Source organism: Eleutherodactylus coqui, chromosome 6 (genome assembly GCF_035609145.1).
Source record: "Eleutherodactylus coqui strain aEleCoq1 chromosome 6, aEleCoq1.hap1, whole genome shotgun sequence".
Lineage (NCBI taxonomy): Eukaryota > Metazoa > Chordata > Amphibia > Anura > Eleutherodactylidae > Eleutherodactylus > Eleutherodactylus coqui.
The window spans coordinates 40,555,114-40,573,772 of NC_089842.1; the positions used below are offsets into that span (position 1 = coordinate 40,555,114).

Genomic DNA, 18,659 nt, shown 5'->3' on the forward strand with positions numbered 1-18,659 from the left:
CGGTAGCTGACTTATATACACAGGACCGCCGAGGGTAAAGCTGTCAGATAAACGATCGTTTGGTTGACAGTTGTTGAATGTGCATGGGAAGTCATTTGGATTTGGTTTTTCTGTAGTTCCAGGTTTCTAGCTCCCTTTGTACGGTTTTATTAAAGGTCTTTTGGTAACTTACCCTATTACGGTCATTGCTACCAAAGTGCTCCAATACCTGTACATCATATATTAGGACTGTTCTGTTTGACAAGACCAGATATAGTAGCAATTCTCTTCTCTGGCAGGTTCAACCATCCGACAGAAATTATTGTCTTGAACTGTAGATACAAGAGTACAACTTCTAGCAAAACCAGAGGCCTTTATGTCCCAATTAATGTCATAATCATTAAAGGGGTAGTCCCTTTACTGGACAACATCCCTTTATTATTTAACTACAGACTGGCCTATTAAACAGATCTGTACTTACCCCTCTGCTGCTGCTGGCATCCAGTGCTGCAGTCCAGCTGTGGCCCCAGCGTTTGTTGTGATAGCAGGCGTCACAACAAGTCAGGTGACCGCTTAAGCATCACATTCCCGAACTCCTAGCATCAACACGTTCAGCATGCGAGCACCGATGCCAGGAGAAGGAGAGGTTATGCTGCAGCAGTCACCCAACACTGGGACCACAGCAGGACTGCAGCGCCGGATCCAGGCAGAAGGGTAAGTACAGGTCTGTTTACTGTTTTTACTATAGTCAGGCCTATTAAAGGAATGCAGTCCGGTCACCAGATGGCACCTTTAAAATCCCACACTAGATGTCTGTTCTATATCGTGCAGCAGGTCATCCTCAGCTAGTTCAGCTATGTGAGGTGGCTAATAACAAAACTCTAATGAGCAGTTTACAGAACCCACTTCTGGGTTGGTGATGTAACCCGCTTTTCTCTACACGTAGCGGATGCCCTCTTGTTACCGACGCAGTCCTGGGTGTAAAGAGATCCTTGTATTGTCCCCTAATGTATTTTATATATTAGTTATTTGGTCCCCTTAGCAGTCTTTTTTCTACGGTAAATAATCTCAGTTTTGATAACCTCTCTGGGTATTCCAGTCCTCTAATTCCATTTATTAGTTTAGTTGCCCTTCTTTGGACCCCCTCAAGCACTGTAACATCTTTCCTGAGCACTGGTGACCAGAACAGTGCGCAGTATTCCACGTGAGGCTGACAAGTGCCTTATATAGTGGGAGGATAATGTTCTCGTCCCTCACCTCCATACCTCTTGTAATGCACCCCCAAGACTTTATTTGCCTTTGCAGCAGCTGACTGGCATTGGTTACTCCAGTTTACTCTACTATCCACTAGTACCCCCAGGTCTTTTTCCATCTCCCTTTTCCCTAGCAGTACCCCATTTAGTGTATATATCTCCTGCCCATGTGCATAACCTTAGATTTATCAATGTTAAACATCATTTGCCATTTTTCTGCCCAAGCCCCCAGCTTATCTGGGTGCATTTGCAGTCATACATTGTCCTCTGTTGTATTATCATCTGCAAATATTGATATTTTACTGTGCAGCCCCTCTATCAGGTCATTGATAAATATATTGAACAGAATGGGGCCCAGTACTGAACGCTATGACACCCCACTATCAACGGTGGCCCAATCCGAGTAGGAACCATTTATTACCACCCTCTGCTTTCTATCTCTGAGCCAATTCTTTACCCAGATACACACGTTTTCGCCCAGACCGAGCTGTTTCATTTTATATATCAGCCTATTATATGGCACGGTATCAAATGCTTTAGAAAAATCTAGATATACAAGATCAATAGACTCTCCCAGGTCCAGCCTAGAACTTACTTCATCGTAGAAGCTGATCAGATTGGTCTTACATGATCGACCCTTCATGAATCCATGCTGGTGAGGAGGTATTCCGTTGTTCTCCTTGAGGTACTCATCGATGGCGTCTCTCAGAATCCCCTCGAATATTTTTCCAATTATTGAAGTGAGACTTACCGGCCTGTAGTTACCAGGCTCTCTTATAGACCCCTTTTTGTATATTGGAACAACATTGGCAATGCGCCAATCCAGCGGTACAACCCCGGTCTCAATAAAGTCACTAAATATAAGAAATAGTGGTCTATCACGTCACTTAGTTCCGTTGGGTGTATTCTATCTGGACCCGGCGATTTGTCAATTTAAGTCTTTTTTTTAAGCCGGCTTAGGACTTCCTCGTGCGTTAGGCAGGTAATATTTAGCGCAGGTGGGTGGGGTTCATTTTATCCTCCTGCATCTCAGGTGACATTTCTTTTTCTCTCGTGATTATACTCGAGAAAAAAGGTAATAGATTCACGTTCCCACCCCTCCATCAACTTCTATGGTTTCTCCTGCATTATTTGTTATAAGACCAGTGATTTCAGTGCAAATCGTTTTACAGTTTATATAATTGCTAAAAAAAGAGCAAAAACAACCCTAAACTATTTTTCAATGAGTCTTTGTGCTTCCTTCTTTGCAGTTTTTATCTTTTTCTTACACAATTAGCTTTTTTTCCCTGTATGTTTTTAGCGCTTCTTCACTGCCTTCTCATTTTAGTCATTTAAAAAGCTTTCTTTTTTTTTTTTTACTTATAGCGCCCCCCTTTGCAGTCTTGTTGAGTCACATTGGTTTCCTTTTATACGTAGTTTTTTTTTTTTTTTTTTTTTCCTTTATTAATTTTTTATTGAAAATTTTGAATACAACACATGGAAAATAGGCAATCCACAACATCACAATCGTAACGTAGTTTTATTTTTGAAGGGTATGAACTGCTCACATGAGGCATTTAGGATGTTTTCTCCCATTTGTCGCCTGTACTGCTATTTTAAATATTTGTTATTTAATGTTACCGAGCATAATCAAATTTTGCTTTACTAAAGTTTAGTTCTTTTTGTCGCTCCCTGCTAAGGCTTCTTATTGAACAACTGGAAATTAATTATATTGTGGTCACCATTTTCCAAGTGCCCCTCACCTGCACCCCCGTGATTCTGTCCAGTCTGTTGGTTAATAATAAATCCAGAGTGGCTCTCCCTCTAGTTGGCTCCTGCGCAAGTTGGGTAAGGTAGCTCTCTTTAATTGTTCTCAAGAAGCTCATCACCCTTGTGAGAGTTGCAGGTTTAATCTTCTCATATTATATCTAGATAATTAAAATCCCCCATAATAAAATTACTTAATTGCGGTTTGACACCTCTATTTGTCTTTGTAATAAGTTTTCAGTTTCTTCTGTTATTTTTGGTGGCTTATAGCAAAGCCCTAGCAGGATTTTATTAGTTTTCCCTCCCTGTATTTCTACCCATAGAGAGTAAGCATAGATCTTGAAAACGGTACAAAATTGAACAAAGTCTATTAGAAGTTTGCAGAACTTTTCTTTATACAACTATAATGTTTTATATACAGTAAACTGGAACCAATTCTTTAAATGATCAGCCTGGCACACAGTACTAGTGATTGCATGCCACAACACAAACAACATTATAGCCTGCGTCTGCATTAACAACTGCTAAAGAACAGTCATTTATCAGAAGCTAAAGAAGCTGGTTCTTGCGTCACTCAGCATAAATCTGCAAGTCCCTGGTGCTGGAGGATATGGATCAGACACTCAATATGACCAACTCATTGTCCTCTACTATTAAGCCACTCGAAAACTTCAAACTCAAAATCTTGCAGCAGAGATCTGTATGTTATCTTACAGCACGCAGGTCTGCAAAACTGATATTACAAGCGGAGAATCTGGAGGCGGCGGATCCATCCCACACGTCCCGTGACAAGAGCACAGACTGCAAGGCTCGAGTGTATGCTGCCAGGAAAAAAAAAAAATAGATTAGATAAATAAACAAAAAAAAAAAAAGATTAAGATAAAGACAGAGAATAAATAAACCATCCACACCCGTCTTGTTGGTATCATGGGCACATCCACCAAGGGTACTTTTACACAGACCGATAGTTGCCCAAGTAATCACAGGCAACTTTTGTCCGGTGTCAACATGTGATCCAAAACGGCAAGCAAAGAGAATCACTCACTTGTTGGAGTCGCTTGGTTTTTGGCTCGCCTAAAAGACCAATTGACTGTCAGCGCGTGTAAACAGGAGCGTGTTCATCTATGAATTAATGACTTCCTGTTGACTCTGAATGGATGTGGGCGGCTAGAAGAGATCCCCAGCATGCTCCACCTCCATTCAGTGAGCGATCAATGCACAGGAGCGATTATGTCTGCAATGGCTGTTGGGCGCTGAAGTGCCCAACAGTGGTATCTTGTAAAAGTATCCTAAGCTGCACAGACCAACCTAACTACTGGTGACCACAGCTATTGTGACCGCAACCTATAAAGACAAAAATACTAACTCATTAACTAATGACACTAACACATCATTAACTTGAACGTTATAGGCCCCCCTCACACAGGTGCAGCGCTCCTATTGTTTTCAATGGGACCGCTCACACAGGCGCAGGCAGCCGCTCAATCGCAGCCATTTTTGAGCGGTGCATGTTCTATTTTTGAGCGTTTCAATGTTTTTAAGTGCTGTGCGTCGCCCATTGAGATAAATGGCACAGTTTTTAGCGCTGCTGAAAATGCGGCACAACTTGTTTCATCAAGCACTGGCTGATTGGCTCTCAAGCGCTGTGCTCAGGCAATCAGAGCAATCTTTTGCTGGAGGCGGGGTTTTCAACAGTGTAACCAGCAAGAGATGGTCTGTCGGAGGCTGACCACTTCACCGAAGCCTGCAAGAACGCCGGAGAGCAGTTGCAGGGACCAGCAGGCGCCTGCGAGGGGAGTATTCCTTTTTTTTTTTTTTTCAGCTTCCCTGGCTGTGTTGTGTTGAAAACCCAGCCAAAACGCATTTCAACGCTGCTGAAACCACAGTAAACGAAGCGTTGAAAAAGGCTGCGTTTCTGTAAGCGCTTGTGTGAGGGAGGCCTTAGATTGTAGACAATATGGATGGAGAGATGAATCTCCACTCAGTCCCAATGAAACAAGGCACAAGCTAGATGTGTCATGGAGTTACTGGGATGGGCCTGAACCCCAAGCTCTGAAACCTCAGCAAATACATATTACACATCCATGCTAATGTTGCAGTCATACATTGCACATCCATTCCCTTCCCGTACCATACCTTTAGGGTTCTTGTAGAAGATACAGTTATTTGCACAGGTATCTGGGTGGGAGTCCCAGAAGTCAGAACCACAGCAGCACAGAGGAGGCAATTCAATGCTATGTAACAACATCTTGTCTTTCATTTGGGCTCGTAAAGCTTCTATGTACCTTGAAAACAAAAAAGAGGGGGCAGTGAGATCAGGTAGGCAACACACACTAACTCTTGGAAAACAACAACGACGGAGGGAGAACTGAAGGAACATCAGTGAAGGGGAGAGACCATTTACATCAAGAGAAATAGCATTTAGCCACCACAGTATATATAAATCACACTTAAATCCGTATGTACATGTGTTGTGGATAAAAATCAAATTTATCATTTACATTCTTATTGGTGCTGGTGTCTTTAAAAATCTATATTTAAAGGGGTATTTCCAAGATTGCCTTTTATCGCCTATCCATAGGTAATAAAACTCTGATCGGTGGGGTTCTTACCACCAAAACCCTCACCAATGATAAGAAGGGGGAAAGGGGGGTCTCATGTCCCCCTTTTCTCTTCACTGCATCCCCCACAGTGACTGATATGGAATGGAGCAGCAGATAAGCATGTGGAGTGCCGCTGCATTCATTTTAATAGGGCGAAAGAAATAGAGTACAAGCGTTTGGCTATCTCCAGCCGTTCTATTGAAAATGAATGCAGTGACACTGCATATGCCGAGCTACCACTGCATTCAAGCTGCTCATGGCTGTGATGGGTGCAGCGAGACCCAATTAGACTTATCACCTGTGGAAAAGTGAAAAGGGGCAAGCTTGGAGGTACCCCATTAACTGGTATTTTATATATTCCAGGGTGGCATGAAGCATCTGGGCGTTATTCTAACCATGATCGGAGTTTACCATGAACACACACCAAATAGCTTTATAGTAGGAATCCCACCCCTGGATTTACCGATTGGATTGTTTGGCTTTACGGGTCTTCTCCTTTTGGTCTTCATTGATGGCCTCTTTTTGATTCTCTTCCAGCTCACACTTCCATCTCTGGATGCTGGGACAAGCAGATAAGCGTAGTCGTTGTTCCTCTATTAGGCGTTCAGATTCCCTTTCCCTCTTAATTCTGAGGATACAAGATGACATATTGAGAATCCTCAGAACTTAAAATGTAACTTAAAAAACAAACAAACAAACAAACAAAATAAAAACTTTGACGAGATTGTTACATGTCAGAACTGTTGATCTGTGGAAAGGGTTGGTAGTGGGGAAGGGTCCAGGTGCTGAGACCACCACCAATTGCTAAAATGAATGGCCATAAGCACTCAGCTGAGCATTGAGCCTGTTCGACTATTATCGAGAGCGGTGTACAGACTCCATAGACTTTCTATGAAGCCCATACGCTGCTATGAGCAGTGACAGAAACATGTGACTAGATCATGTCAGCAGTTTTTAAATAATTTTGCACGTGGGTAATGCAATGAACACTTTCCATAGGATAACTATGGAAAGCACAGCCCGATGTACATGAGCGGGAAATAAAAAACAAAAAAACCGCGATTTTCTGCTCGCGTTTAACAATCATGGCATGCCCCGATGAACCCATCATTAATGATGGGCCCATCGTGGGGACTTTAGCGTTCTCCTGCGGCGCAAATCCACTGCGGGAAACCACTACGCTCGTGGACAAGCAGCCTAAAATATATTCTGAATGGACTTCAAGAGTGACAACAACTCAGAAAGTTGCTTAGAACAGTTGTCAATTCCTTCCCGCCTCTCCACAGCTCAAACACAGAATATTAATCAATAGGACGCGATGGTGAGCACAAACTCCTCATAAGTCAAAAGTCCCCAGTGAAGATGGGAGGGAGATTCAGATATATATATATATAAAATATTATATTATATACACACACAAAAATTATACTAAGAATAGAGGGATTACTACACCGCTGATTGAGATCTACATTGTGGCTTCACTGTACTAGATCAGTTATATCACTACAGATACTTACTTGGATATTTTCCTCTCGTGCTCCTTCTGCCTCCGCGTTTCTTTCACCTGCTCCCGCTCTATGTCCATAAAAAGCCTCCTGTACATAAGATACTGGTTTTGTCTCTAGGAAAAATTATTTATGGGTCAAAGGCACAGAAGAGAAGTCATTTTATGGCACCCAAATTATTTTATGCACACAAAGCTCAGTCAGTGTAATAAACATTTTTTGTAAATATTTTGTCACCATTTACAATATCCGTTTGCAGTCTATGGATGGTCAGAGGCAGAAAACTCCTCCTGGCCTGGTGTAGCTGTGGGTTGGTTACAGTTTAAGGGCTTATTCACATGGACGCATATCGGCTAGTTTTTCACGCCCGGCTGATATACACTGTCCCTCTCTGCAAGGGGAGGAGGCGGGACGGGGCAGGAGCTAGTGTGCTGAGCTCCCGCCCCCTGCCACTGTTTGCAATGGGAGAAGTGGAGCTTAGCTTGCAAACAGTGGTGAGGGGCGGAGAGAGGGCAGGTGCTTAGCACGCTAGCTCCCGCCCCATCCCTTTGCAGAGAGGGGCAGCGTATATGGGTTGGGCGTGAAAACTTGACCAATACATGTTCATGTGAATAAGCCCTTATCCTGTCTAGACAATACTTTCTGATCTTAAAAAAAACCAAAAAAAAAAAAAAAAAAACCTGGACTCCTGCACGGATGTATTGTAGCACACCATGAGGACAACAGAGATTTGCGCTGCTCATGTGCTTAGCTCACAGAGGATTGTCTAGACTTAAGATTTCGCACATCTGAGTTTGTTAGAATTGTATTCAATCTGTGTGAATTTTAAAGTCAGGTGAAAACGAATGTAAGTGCAATATAGGTTTTCATTTATAATTGCACGATTTAAAGGGGTTGTCCCGCGCCGAAACGGGTTTTTTTTTTTCAACCCCCCCCCCCCCGTTCGGCGCGAGACAACCCTGATGCAGGGACGTAAAAAAAAAAAACGCTCAGCGCTTACCTTAATCCCCGCGCTCCGGTGACTTCTATACTTACCGGCTGAAGATGGCCGCCGGGATCCTCTTCCTCCGTGGACCGCAGCTCTTCTGTGCGGTCCATTGCCGATTTCAGCCTCCTGATTGGCTGGAATCGGCACGTGACGGGGCGGAGCCACACGGAGCTACACGGAGCCCCATTGAAGAAAGCAGAAGACCCGGACTGCGCAAGCGCGTCTAATTTGGCCATTCGACCATTTTAGACGGCGTAAATTAGTCAGCTCCATGGAGACGAGGACGCCAGCAGCGGAGCAGGTAAGTATAAAACTTTTTATAACTTCTGTATGGCTCATAATTAATGCACAATGTACATTACAAAGTGCATTATTATGGCCATACAGAAGTGTATAGACCCACTTGCTGCCGCGGGACAACCCCTTTAAGTGCAGGAAGTCAAATAGTTTACATCAACAAGTTCTCAATGCCGCCTTCTTTTCCTGCAATGCAAAAGAAAATTGCAGTCCAACTGACACCCTATTTGACTTTGGGTGATGCCGTTCAGAGGTGTAGAATAAATCATTTCAGCTTCCCCCAACCATTACAAAAAACAAACAAACAAACAAACAAAAAAACAAACCACAAGTGTCAGGGTGGATCTGAAGGAGATATCCTTGGTGCACAGCCTTACACTGCAGCAGGAGGACATGCCAAAACCTGTAGACATAAACCATTTACCCTCCCGTTGTTAGTTTTTACCTCGCTTTCCATATGCATAGTTTCCAAAAATTACACAATAGCAACACAGTAAGGGCTATCGCACTACGTGCCTCGTCACAACACTTACTGGGGACACGATTACATTATATTATAAACCATTAGCATGCATTCAGAGCGTGGAAGGAAAAACAAGTTTTAAAAACTTGATGTTGGCCGCCATCCCGCTTTCCCAAGACCAGATCTAACCATGTAACTACGTTAACCTATAACTGTGGACATGTAGTCTCATAGACCCCTCCAGATTCTAGATTTCCGAGTGTCGCATACACCCCCCTGTCCGCTCTTTATTAATGGAACCTCACTAAAATATATAAATAAAAGCTGATTTCTACATGTTTTTTTAAAATTACTTCTAACCAGAAAATTAAAAAAAAACAGGTTAGTGTAAACATCCATTATTAAGCAGTCCATTATTGCACAAAAAAATAAATAAAAAAATTCAACCACAACATATCGGAGACTGTGAGACGTCCACAGTTGAAGATTTATGAACATGAAAGCTGCTGCAGAAGGAATCATGTTTGGGCTCGCTGAGTTTATTAAACACATATGGGCTTACCTATAGAAGTATTCTTTGGCGTGTGTGTGTTTGTGGTACCCGGTCAGTGTGAGATGGCAGCCACATGACCAGTAGATGAGACATCCTGGTACCGGGTAATACTTGTTATTCGCTGGCACACGCAGCCACTTCTTACAAACCCCGAGTGCTGCCACTAATGTTATCACTTAAAGCAGCACAATCAGAGTAATTACATAGCACTCAGCAACTAAAGTGACACAGCCAGAGGCGATTCTGTAAGCGGCTGCACTTTCACACTGATAATTACTTCTAATTATAGGGAGGCACTTCTATTTCCTGCCTAAAGGTTATAAATACATTTTTTTTTGAGTACATGTAGAAAATCAACACAGAAAATTTTCTTCATAGAAGTCAATTCACTCAAAGAGGTATTCCCATCTCAGGAATCACGTAACAATGTGCTCCCCATAAGATGTTCATTTCCAAAATGCCCCGTTCTTTAGATATGGATTCTTCTGCCCTCTAGTTGTTTACTTCTCGTTATTAGGGAAACAAACCAGCACCGCTAAGTAGCGGAGGCAGCCAACACTTGCGCACTTCTTAGTCCCATCTCTAAATCTGGTGGGTGGGATCTCAGAAGAGCCTGCGCACTAACTCCCGGCCACCGTTATGCTCCGTTATGTCTTTTTCCATAGAAGGGCTTCTGGGTAGCGCAAAAAACGAGGACTTGTTCATACTGCCAAGAAGCCTTTCTATGGGAAGAAGCAGTAGTAGCGATGGCTGGGCTGGGAGCTGGTGTGCATGCACTCCGAGATCCTACACACCAGATTTAAAGATAGGAGTAAGGCCGCCTCTGCTCCATAACAGACGTGGTCAGTTTACCTGGCAACAAGGGCATAAGAATCAATTTCTACAGAACAGGGCGTTTTGGTAAAAACATCTTATATGTGAGCACATTGTTCTGAGGTTTGCTCTGCTTTTTGCTGAATATATCCCAAAAGGTGTATTCTGATTTTCAGCACACCAAGTGCTGTGGATATTGTGGCTGATTTTTTTCCATTTGGCAAACTCCAATGGTGCGTACATACGTCAAGGACCCAGTAAGGTGTTGTCCACCCCAATTCTGCCTTTAAAGCTGTGCCAGAAATCCGTGATCAATCTGCAGATTTTTGCTGTATATTTTACTGTGGATTCACATGGGGCTTTGGCCCCAACAAAATCCATGTGTGGCGTTTCCGTTGAGATTCCGCACGGATCCACGTTAAGAAGTCATGTTCATTTCTTAACACGCAGATTTGGCAGGGATGAATCTGCATGTGAATTTGCTGCAGAGTCAACAGTGCAAGAGTTTTTTAAAATCTTGTCCACAGAGTGGAAAAATGTTTGAAATTTGCAGGGTAGGTGAAATCGGCTACGGATTCTAAATCCACAATGGGTCAATTTAGGCTGTGGATTTTGACAGCAGATTTCAACCTTTATAATGCAAAGGGTGAAGCCAGCGACAAAACTGCATCATTTTGGCGTGGATTATGCCAGCTAAGATTGCTGCTTGTTTTCCGCTGCAGAAAGCCCGAAGCGAATACGGCCCGTGGGAAGGCACCCTGTAAGAGGCTGCTTGATGTGTACACCGAATCAATACCATCAGTGCGTTTGTTCTCTTGCCAAAAAAAAAAGACCTTACGATCTACTAGCAGCGAAAGATACAGGCGATGGGTTTTAGGATACAAGAATCATTGGCTCCCTGCTGAAGGATGAGCTGCTGGCTGCAATCACCTGATAAGATCAGGAAGTCAGCCATACTACTTGTGATGAAGATATAGCATTACCAGGATAATCACACACCTTTCTTATCTTTATGGCCTCTTATTGCTGCAAGAACACAGGGTGACTAACATGTGGGACACAAATTAAAGTGCCAGCAATAGAGATTAATGGCAAAAAGGGTCAGATGGGCCGATCTATATTTCTCACATATCTGAATATATGAGCCAAGGCGTTATCTGGCAGGTACTGCTCCCATTGGTCACGGCTTATGAAAGGTTAAAAGCAAATAAAAAAGATTGATTATTGCACCAAAAACAGACTCCCATATTTGGCTCAATAGAATTTTATTGTGTTTGCCAACTACCCTTACAGCATAACGAAATCTCTGCAACACGGCAATGACTGGGCAATAGGACCTCTATATGTTAATGGGCTTTTGAATACTTTATCCACATGTATTCCACTGTTCAGTGACGAATCACAATGAACAATCACAGCAATTCTGCAGCGTATGAATTTACCCCAAGGCCCCTTTCATGTGGCAATATTTGGGTCAGTGTTTCTAAGCCAAACCCAGACGTGGAGCCTACAGGAAGTATAATGGAAGGATTTACACCTCTGTCTTTTGGGTCCACTTCTTGTTTTGACTTACAAATACTGATGTCCGTATGAAAAAAAAAAAAAAAGTTGTAACGTGTCCCATTTTGGTCCCCATCATAGATGAGTAGAACCTGCAATGTCCATGCATATTGGACAGAGTGTCCATGATGAGAGAGAGATGGAACAATACCTCTGCAGCGCCACCTATTGGATGGCAGCATTCCTTCAAATCAATGTCAGACCCTTTAAATAAGTCTAAAAAACTTGATTGGGAATTGAAAGTCAAGCCAGAAATCCATACACAAACAGCTGTTTCAGTGTTTTTGCCCGTCATTAGTGTGCATCCAATAGGTGGCGCTGCAGAAGTATTGTTTCATCTTCCTTATTTGCATATATTACCCAGAGGAGCATGCATGGCTTTAGAAGTCTCCTCGCTTACCTTCTAGGTGCTCTCCTTAAGGAGAGACGATACCCCTCCCAACCCATGATGAGAGTTGCACACAAGAATCTGTGGAGAAACTCGCATACGGACGTCTGAATACCATGACAATTATCGCACATAAACTTGTGTGTCTATTACAGAAGATTTCCAATGACTCCTAAAGAATATGACCACTGTTGTGAAGGATGCATCTTATCCTTGGGTGAGCCAAAGTCAGACGGGATCGCACAAGTAGTGACTACCCATGCATCCATTGTGAAAAATGTATATTATTGACATGGTTGGCATTGAGCTCCTCCTTGCTATGCTTTGCTCTATCGGCCTAAAGGACACTGCTCTCTCCTGGTTCTCCTCCTACCCATCTGAATGCTCTTTCAACATCTCCTTCGCTGGCTCTACCTCCTCTCCACTTCCCCTCGCTGTTTGGGTACCCCTTGGTTCTGTTCTCTATCTACATGGCCCCAAATTGAACAAACCATCTGCAGATTTGGCCTCCAATACCACCTCTATGCTGACACCCAAATATATACCTCGCGCTCTGACATCTCTGCACCTTTCCTCCAAAACATCACTCACTGTCTATCTTCCGTCTCTAACACCATATCCTCCCTTTTTCTCAAACGTAACCACTCAAAAACTGGCCTCCTTGTCCTCCCACCCTAGCAACACCATATCTCCTAGACAGCACGCCAGCTGCCTTGGGGTTCACACTGGATTCAGACCTCTCCTTTAGCCCCCATTATCCAATCTCTGGCCCGAACATGTCACCAACACCTCAGGAATTTTGCTAAAATCTGTCCATTCCTGTCCACGGACACGCTAAAGACACTCGTTGTCGCCCTCTTCCATTCCCGACTCGACTACTGCAAATCACTGCTCCTTGGCCTTCCCCACACCGGACTCCCCTTTCCAATCCATACTAAATGCGGCAGCTAGACTCATCTTCCTATCCAGCAGCTTCTCAGACGCCTCTGCACTATGCTAGTTGCTGCACTGGCTTTCCATACACTAAAAAAACAAACAAAAAAAAAAAAACACAACTCACTTCAAACCCCTCACCCATAATGCTCTCCATGATGCCACGCCACCTTACTTCGCTTCCCGCCTGTCTATTCATCACCCAGGCTGCGCGTTCCCTCTGCTAACACACAGACTAAACAGCCCTGTAACACGAACCTCACGTGCTCGTTTCCAGGACTTCTTTAGAGCATCACCGATCCTCTGGAACGCACTACAGTAAAACATCCTTACAATCCCTGATACACCGAACTTCAGACACGCCTTAAAGACACACTTCTTCAAAGTAGCATACCAAACCTCCTGATCTAGTCCCCCACCCCAAAAATATGCCCTCTGCCCCTCCCTATGACTTTACACTTTTGCCTCTTATGTACACTTCCTGCCCCACACCTCCTATTCTACCCCCACCCAGTTTGTGTCCTAAAACTGTATATCACATATCACCACATTGCCGTGTTCCCCCTTGCTCCACCTCCTGCCCCTGTACCTTCTGTCCCCCCCCCCCCCCGCTGGTGTCCAAATAATCGAATACCACATGTAACTCTCGTAATTTCTGCAAATTTCCTACTGTTTGTTCCCTGTGTGCCTCGAAAGCGCTGCAGAATAAGTTGGCTCTATACAAATAAATATTTAATGGCTGGCTTCATATTATGCTCTGTGAAACCAGCAATGGTTCCATCTACCATGCAGAAATCTGCACAGGAATAGAAACCAGGATGGCACTATGGAGGAGAATGTGGGAAGGAGAGCGATTTGGTGCTATGCAGTGTAAAAGACAGAGACTATGTGAGATGCAAAGCAAAGCGGTCGCCATCTCACATATTCCCCCTCTACAGCGCCACCCAGGTTCCATCCTGGTTTCTGTTCTCATGGAGTCGTTTGCACGGAGGATGGAAACCAGAACAGAACCAGTGCTGCTTCCAGTGTGACATCCGCCAATTAATTTTGCTCTGAATCTTTGTAAGTAGTTGAAGAAAGTAAACATTTAGCTACTACCTTCCTTCTTGCGACATGAGGTCTTTGTTATGACCTGTACTTTGGGGTTAAACATGACATTAATCACTGAGTAAAGCGACAGTCCTTAGGCGACCCTTGAGTCTGACACTCGACCAAGATCCAACCCCTGGTATAAGCTAATGAGTTCATCACAAATTGCTGCAAAAATAAATAATTAGTTGCTCATTATTTCCTACACCCACTTGTTTTCGTTCCTCTTCCTCATCAACACCTGGGAGAAGTACAAGAGCTGCACGGTAATCTGTGTTATAGGCTGGCGCCAACCCAGTGGCATGGGACTCCTTCATTAAGCGATTACATACCTAAAACAAAAGATCACCAGTGAAAGTCAGAACATGTATAAATGGATTATAAAGAATATTACATAGCATGCACTGCAGGGTACGGACATAGTTTATTTTGTGGTTTTGGCTGGTGTCGCAATTTGCAGCCAGATTACATATTAGTGAACAGAGTTTTAACTCCCTCAAGTCCCAAAATAGTACATCACAGGAACTATAAAGGTCACAAACTGCCGTACCGTTACGAAGCAGTAAATATATGGGATCCGGAGCGGTGTGTGTGCCAGCTGTATTATACAGCCAACACCCTGCTCTAACAGGCAGGATCGGCAATTGATCCTGGGCCTCTGACCCCTTAGTGTAGAAATCAAGGGTGACCGCCTAAGCGGTTACAGTGGGAAGGGGCTCCTTTTATCACCCTTTCAGCCTCCTCCACAGTATGATCGCACAGAGATGATGGGTGCCATAGCAGTCATGTGCCTCACAATGGCCTCAAGGCCTGCCATGTACTGATGCCTATAGGTTTCGTGTTAGAGTCACATTAAAACAGACATAATACACTGCAATATTACATAAGCAATCAGAGGGCGTAGGGTGAAGTCACACAAACGTATATCGGCTTGGTTTTTACGCCGAGCCGATATACGTTGTCCTCGTGTGCAGGGGGGGGTAGGATGGAAGAGCCAGGAGCAGGAACTGAGCTCCCGCCCCCCCCCTCCCTGCCCCTCTGCACTATTTGCAATGGGAAGGGGCGGGGTTAAGATCCAAGAATTAGCCCCGCCCCCATCCCAACTCTCCCCATTGCAAATAGTGCAGAGGGGCGGAGAGGAGGCAGAGAGGGGGGCGGGAGCTCAGTTCCGGATCCTGGCTCTTCCATCCCCCCCCCCCCCTGCACACGAGGACAACGTATATCAGCTCGGCGTGAAAACCGAGCCGATACATGTTCGTGTGACTTCACCCTTAAAGAAAGGTTTTTTTGAAAAGCTTTATAAACAAAAAATAAATAAATTATACAAAATTGGTGAAGCACCATGTGTGGCTTTACAACATCTCTGTGGATAGAACTCAAGAAACCGCTAACTCTACATTAGTTGGAACATAAGAGGGGAATTCTGCCCTGTAGAGAATCTTCGGCCACTTTCCCAATACATTTTGCACTGTCCTTTGGAGGTATACAGCACAGATGGAGCAAAGATTAAAAGTTACTTTTAGATGGGATGACTGTCAGGCGCTTCAGCACCCAATATTAGTCCCAGTGACTATCGCTGTTGTGTTTTCACACAGTCATTCAGTATATGGAGAGCTCAGTTTTGTTTCAGTGAGCCAGAACGAACCCACTAATGAGCAATTTCTCGTTCATTACCCTGTGGGGTCCTGCTTTTACACGGGACGGCGGTTGGTCAAAAATTGTTTTTTTGACCAGTAGTTGTCCCATGTATAGAGTACCTTAACACGTGTGATCACTTTTGAATGGCTTAAGATATCAACTTTCTGCAACAAGTTATATTATCTAAACATAACAAAACTTCTCCTTTTTTTGAGACAAGTGACAGTCGTGAAGTGAACTCTACTCCTCAATTTATGGAAAACTAGCAAATAAAACATGCTTTTTGGAGGATCAAAGAGGTGCTATGTACAACTTCACTTTTAGCTGAAGTCCTACATTGTCCAGAGTTTATCTGAAAAAAAAAGGGAAAGGTGCCTTGAAAACCGTTAGATTTGCTGATTTTCAATACATTGAGCAGTCAGGTTCACTTCACAGCTCTGTCATTTGTCTTGAAAAAGCAAAGTTGCCCCTAACACTGATATGTTCATATCATTTCCTCACCTGCTGCCATGCCCCTCTTACAGTGCGGTGTTAATCTGGGCCGGCAGCCCTTTACCTATATCAATGGGCAACACGACACACCAATCTTATGAACACCACATAAGCAATATTACTACAACTGATAATCTGGGACTCATCTATTACGGATGCTCCACTGTTTGTACTTTTCATTTCTCACTTCTGTATAGACTAGTGTAGTCTGGGCTATTCCATAGAGCAAAAAGTGTATTGAATTATACCTGCCCAATGGAGGTCAGAAGGACTCTTGACCTCCGTCAGGTGAATGGGAGTCTAAGGATAAGTTTGATGTATGCCCGAGAGCTTCTACTTCTATTCTGTACATAAAAATACTTGCAGTTACTGAAGAAGTTCAGGACCGAAAGTAAAAGAAAAAAATAAATAAATACATTTTTGTACTTGTCAAAAAAATCTCTCATCTTGTTCATTGGGGGCATAACTTAAAGACCATGGGTAAAGCTACTGCCACTAGGAGGTGGACACCAAGCAGAAAAAAGTTAGTGTCGACCTTTCTCGCTGGATACGATCTGCGGTAGTAAAGTCTAATCCTGCCAAGGTTGGTCTTTGCACACCTTTTCAAAGTTTTGCAGGGTGTATGCAGGAGGAAGGGGGAGAAAGATGTATGGAGATCGAAAGTCAGTCCACAGGATTATGAGCGAGTCTACTGCCTGAGCTTTGAGGTCGGGCCACAAAGGTTGGCAGCTTGTGGTGGATTTGGGAAGCCATCAGCTTGATGTCCAGATAGGCCCACCTCCGGCAAATTTCCCAAAAGACTTCAGGATGCAGTACCCATTCTCCCGGTTCAACTGTCTGCTCAGAAAGTTGGCTATCCAGTTGTCCAGAGTCTGCAAAGAGCGTATTTGCCTTATGAGAGGACACAGCTTCCCTGGCGGCAACGATACAAGGGCCTTAGCGATGTCGAAGGAAAGACGAAACAGATCTTTTCCTCTGTGTAGCTCTCGGCCGCCTGGGTCTGTTCTATGGTGGGTGGGAACTTTTTTCCACCAGTGTCATCAGAGAGGCTCTCGTCCAGCCTGGTGCCAAAAGCCTTGCGTCAAAGGGAAGACTTGTCAGAGACGTTAGAGGGGGCATCTGCATCCCAGGATTTAAGCCACAATGAGCAGTGTGTGACTACTGAAGCTGCCAATGCGTGAGCCAAGAACCTGGCTGTATCGAGGGAAGGATCACAGATAGACGAGGCAGGGAAGCTCATCTGATGCGCCATATCCACCAATTCTTCAGGTGAAGAATCGGAGACAATACCTCTACGTAGTTGCTTGACCCATCCAACTACAGCCTTGCTGACCCAGGTAGAGGCAGAAACCTGCCCGAGAGCTAAACCCATTGCCCTTAAAAGGAAGATTTTGCTAGGGATTCAATCCTCCTGTCCGACATGTCTTGAAAAGACAAAGCATCTGCTATAAGACGGCTGATATGTTTTGCCAACCAGGATACTGGTGGATCCACTACTGGTGAAAAACCATTTTTTACAAATTCCTCTAGAAAGGTCTAAGCACTTTGGCATAGTGGTTAAAAAAATGTCAAAGCCTTCATAAGGAGCAGAGAGCTTCAGAGAACGCCTTAGGAGTCTAAAGGAAAAATCCGCCACAGATCTAGTCAGCGTTTGATCTGATACCTGCAGGGTGTTTGGTACAGCAACTATTAGGCTAGTTGAGAGTTTGAAAACATGTTTCTGGTCCAGACTGGAATTGGAGAGAGACCAACAATTTACCCTCTGAGTGACTATTGTGTCTGGAGTAAACTTCTCCTGTTCAGCGCTTCCCAAAGTACGCTCAAAACACTGCAGGAGACCTGGGTGACTGCCTTGAGTGAGAAGGCCTAAACTGTGGTTGATCACAAAAGGGAGAGAAGCCCTTTAAGATTGAGTCATTTCTGTCAGATATATTCTGAAAAGGTGTACTGGCCATATGCGCCACTCTATTCAGAATTGCCGTGGATGCCCGAGTAAGGCTTGAAACCACCAGTGACAGAGCGTACCCATTCCAGCTTGGCAATCTGAAAGAGCAAGTAATGGAGCCAGCCGCCAGGGTGAGCTTATCCGAACCGGTAACCGCTACAGAGGAACCTGTAGATCTGATGCTGAAAAGTGATCGGATCCCTGTAGCCTTGTCTGGCATGGAACCACAAGTCCCAGCACACTGTGCTGTCCTTTCCGTCACCTGAATGGGTGGGCCTCAGTGAAGCTCGAGGCCAGGACCAGTCAGAGACACTGGTGAAGTAGTGCGTGCTGGGCCCAGATTGGAGGAGAGGCAAAAGCCCTTCCCTCAGCACATCACAATGAGCTCCACCCATGTGTGAGTGGCCTAGCAGG

The 18,659-nt window shown here is 44.2% G+C and overlaps 1 protein-coding gene across 1 annotated transcript in view; it reads right to left on the reverse strand.

Moving 5' to 3' along the window:
• Window positions 1-3,348: 3,348 nt before the first annotated feature.
• CCDC15 (coiled-coil domain containing 15) overlaps window positions 3,349-18,659 on the reverse strand; it is a 39,291-nt gene continuing 23,980 nt past the window's right edge. The window contains exons 6-10 of the mRNA XM_066606659.1: window positions 14,383-14,502; window positions 7,099-7,202; window positions 6,045-6,209; window positions 5,115-5,263; window positions 3,349-3,799 (exon numbers count right to left, since the gene is read on the reverse strand). Of these exons, the coding sequence (XP_066462756.1) occupies window positions 3,684-3,799; window positions 5,115-5,263; window positions 6,045-6,209; window positions 7,099-7,202; window positions 14,383-14,502 (654 nt within the window). The 3' untranslated portion in view covers window positions 3,349-3,683. The remainder of the gene's footprint in view (window positions 3,800-5,114; window positions 5,264-6,044; window positions 6,210-7,098; window positions 7,203-14,382; window positions 14,503-18,659) is intronic.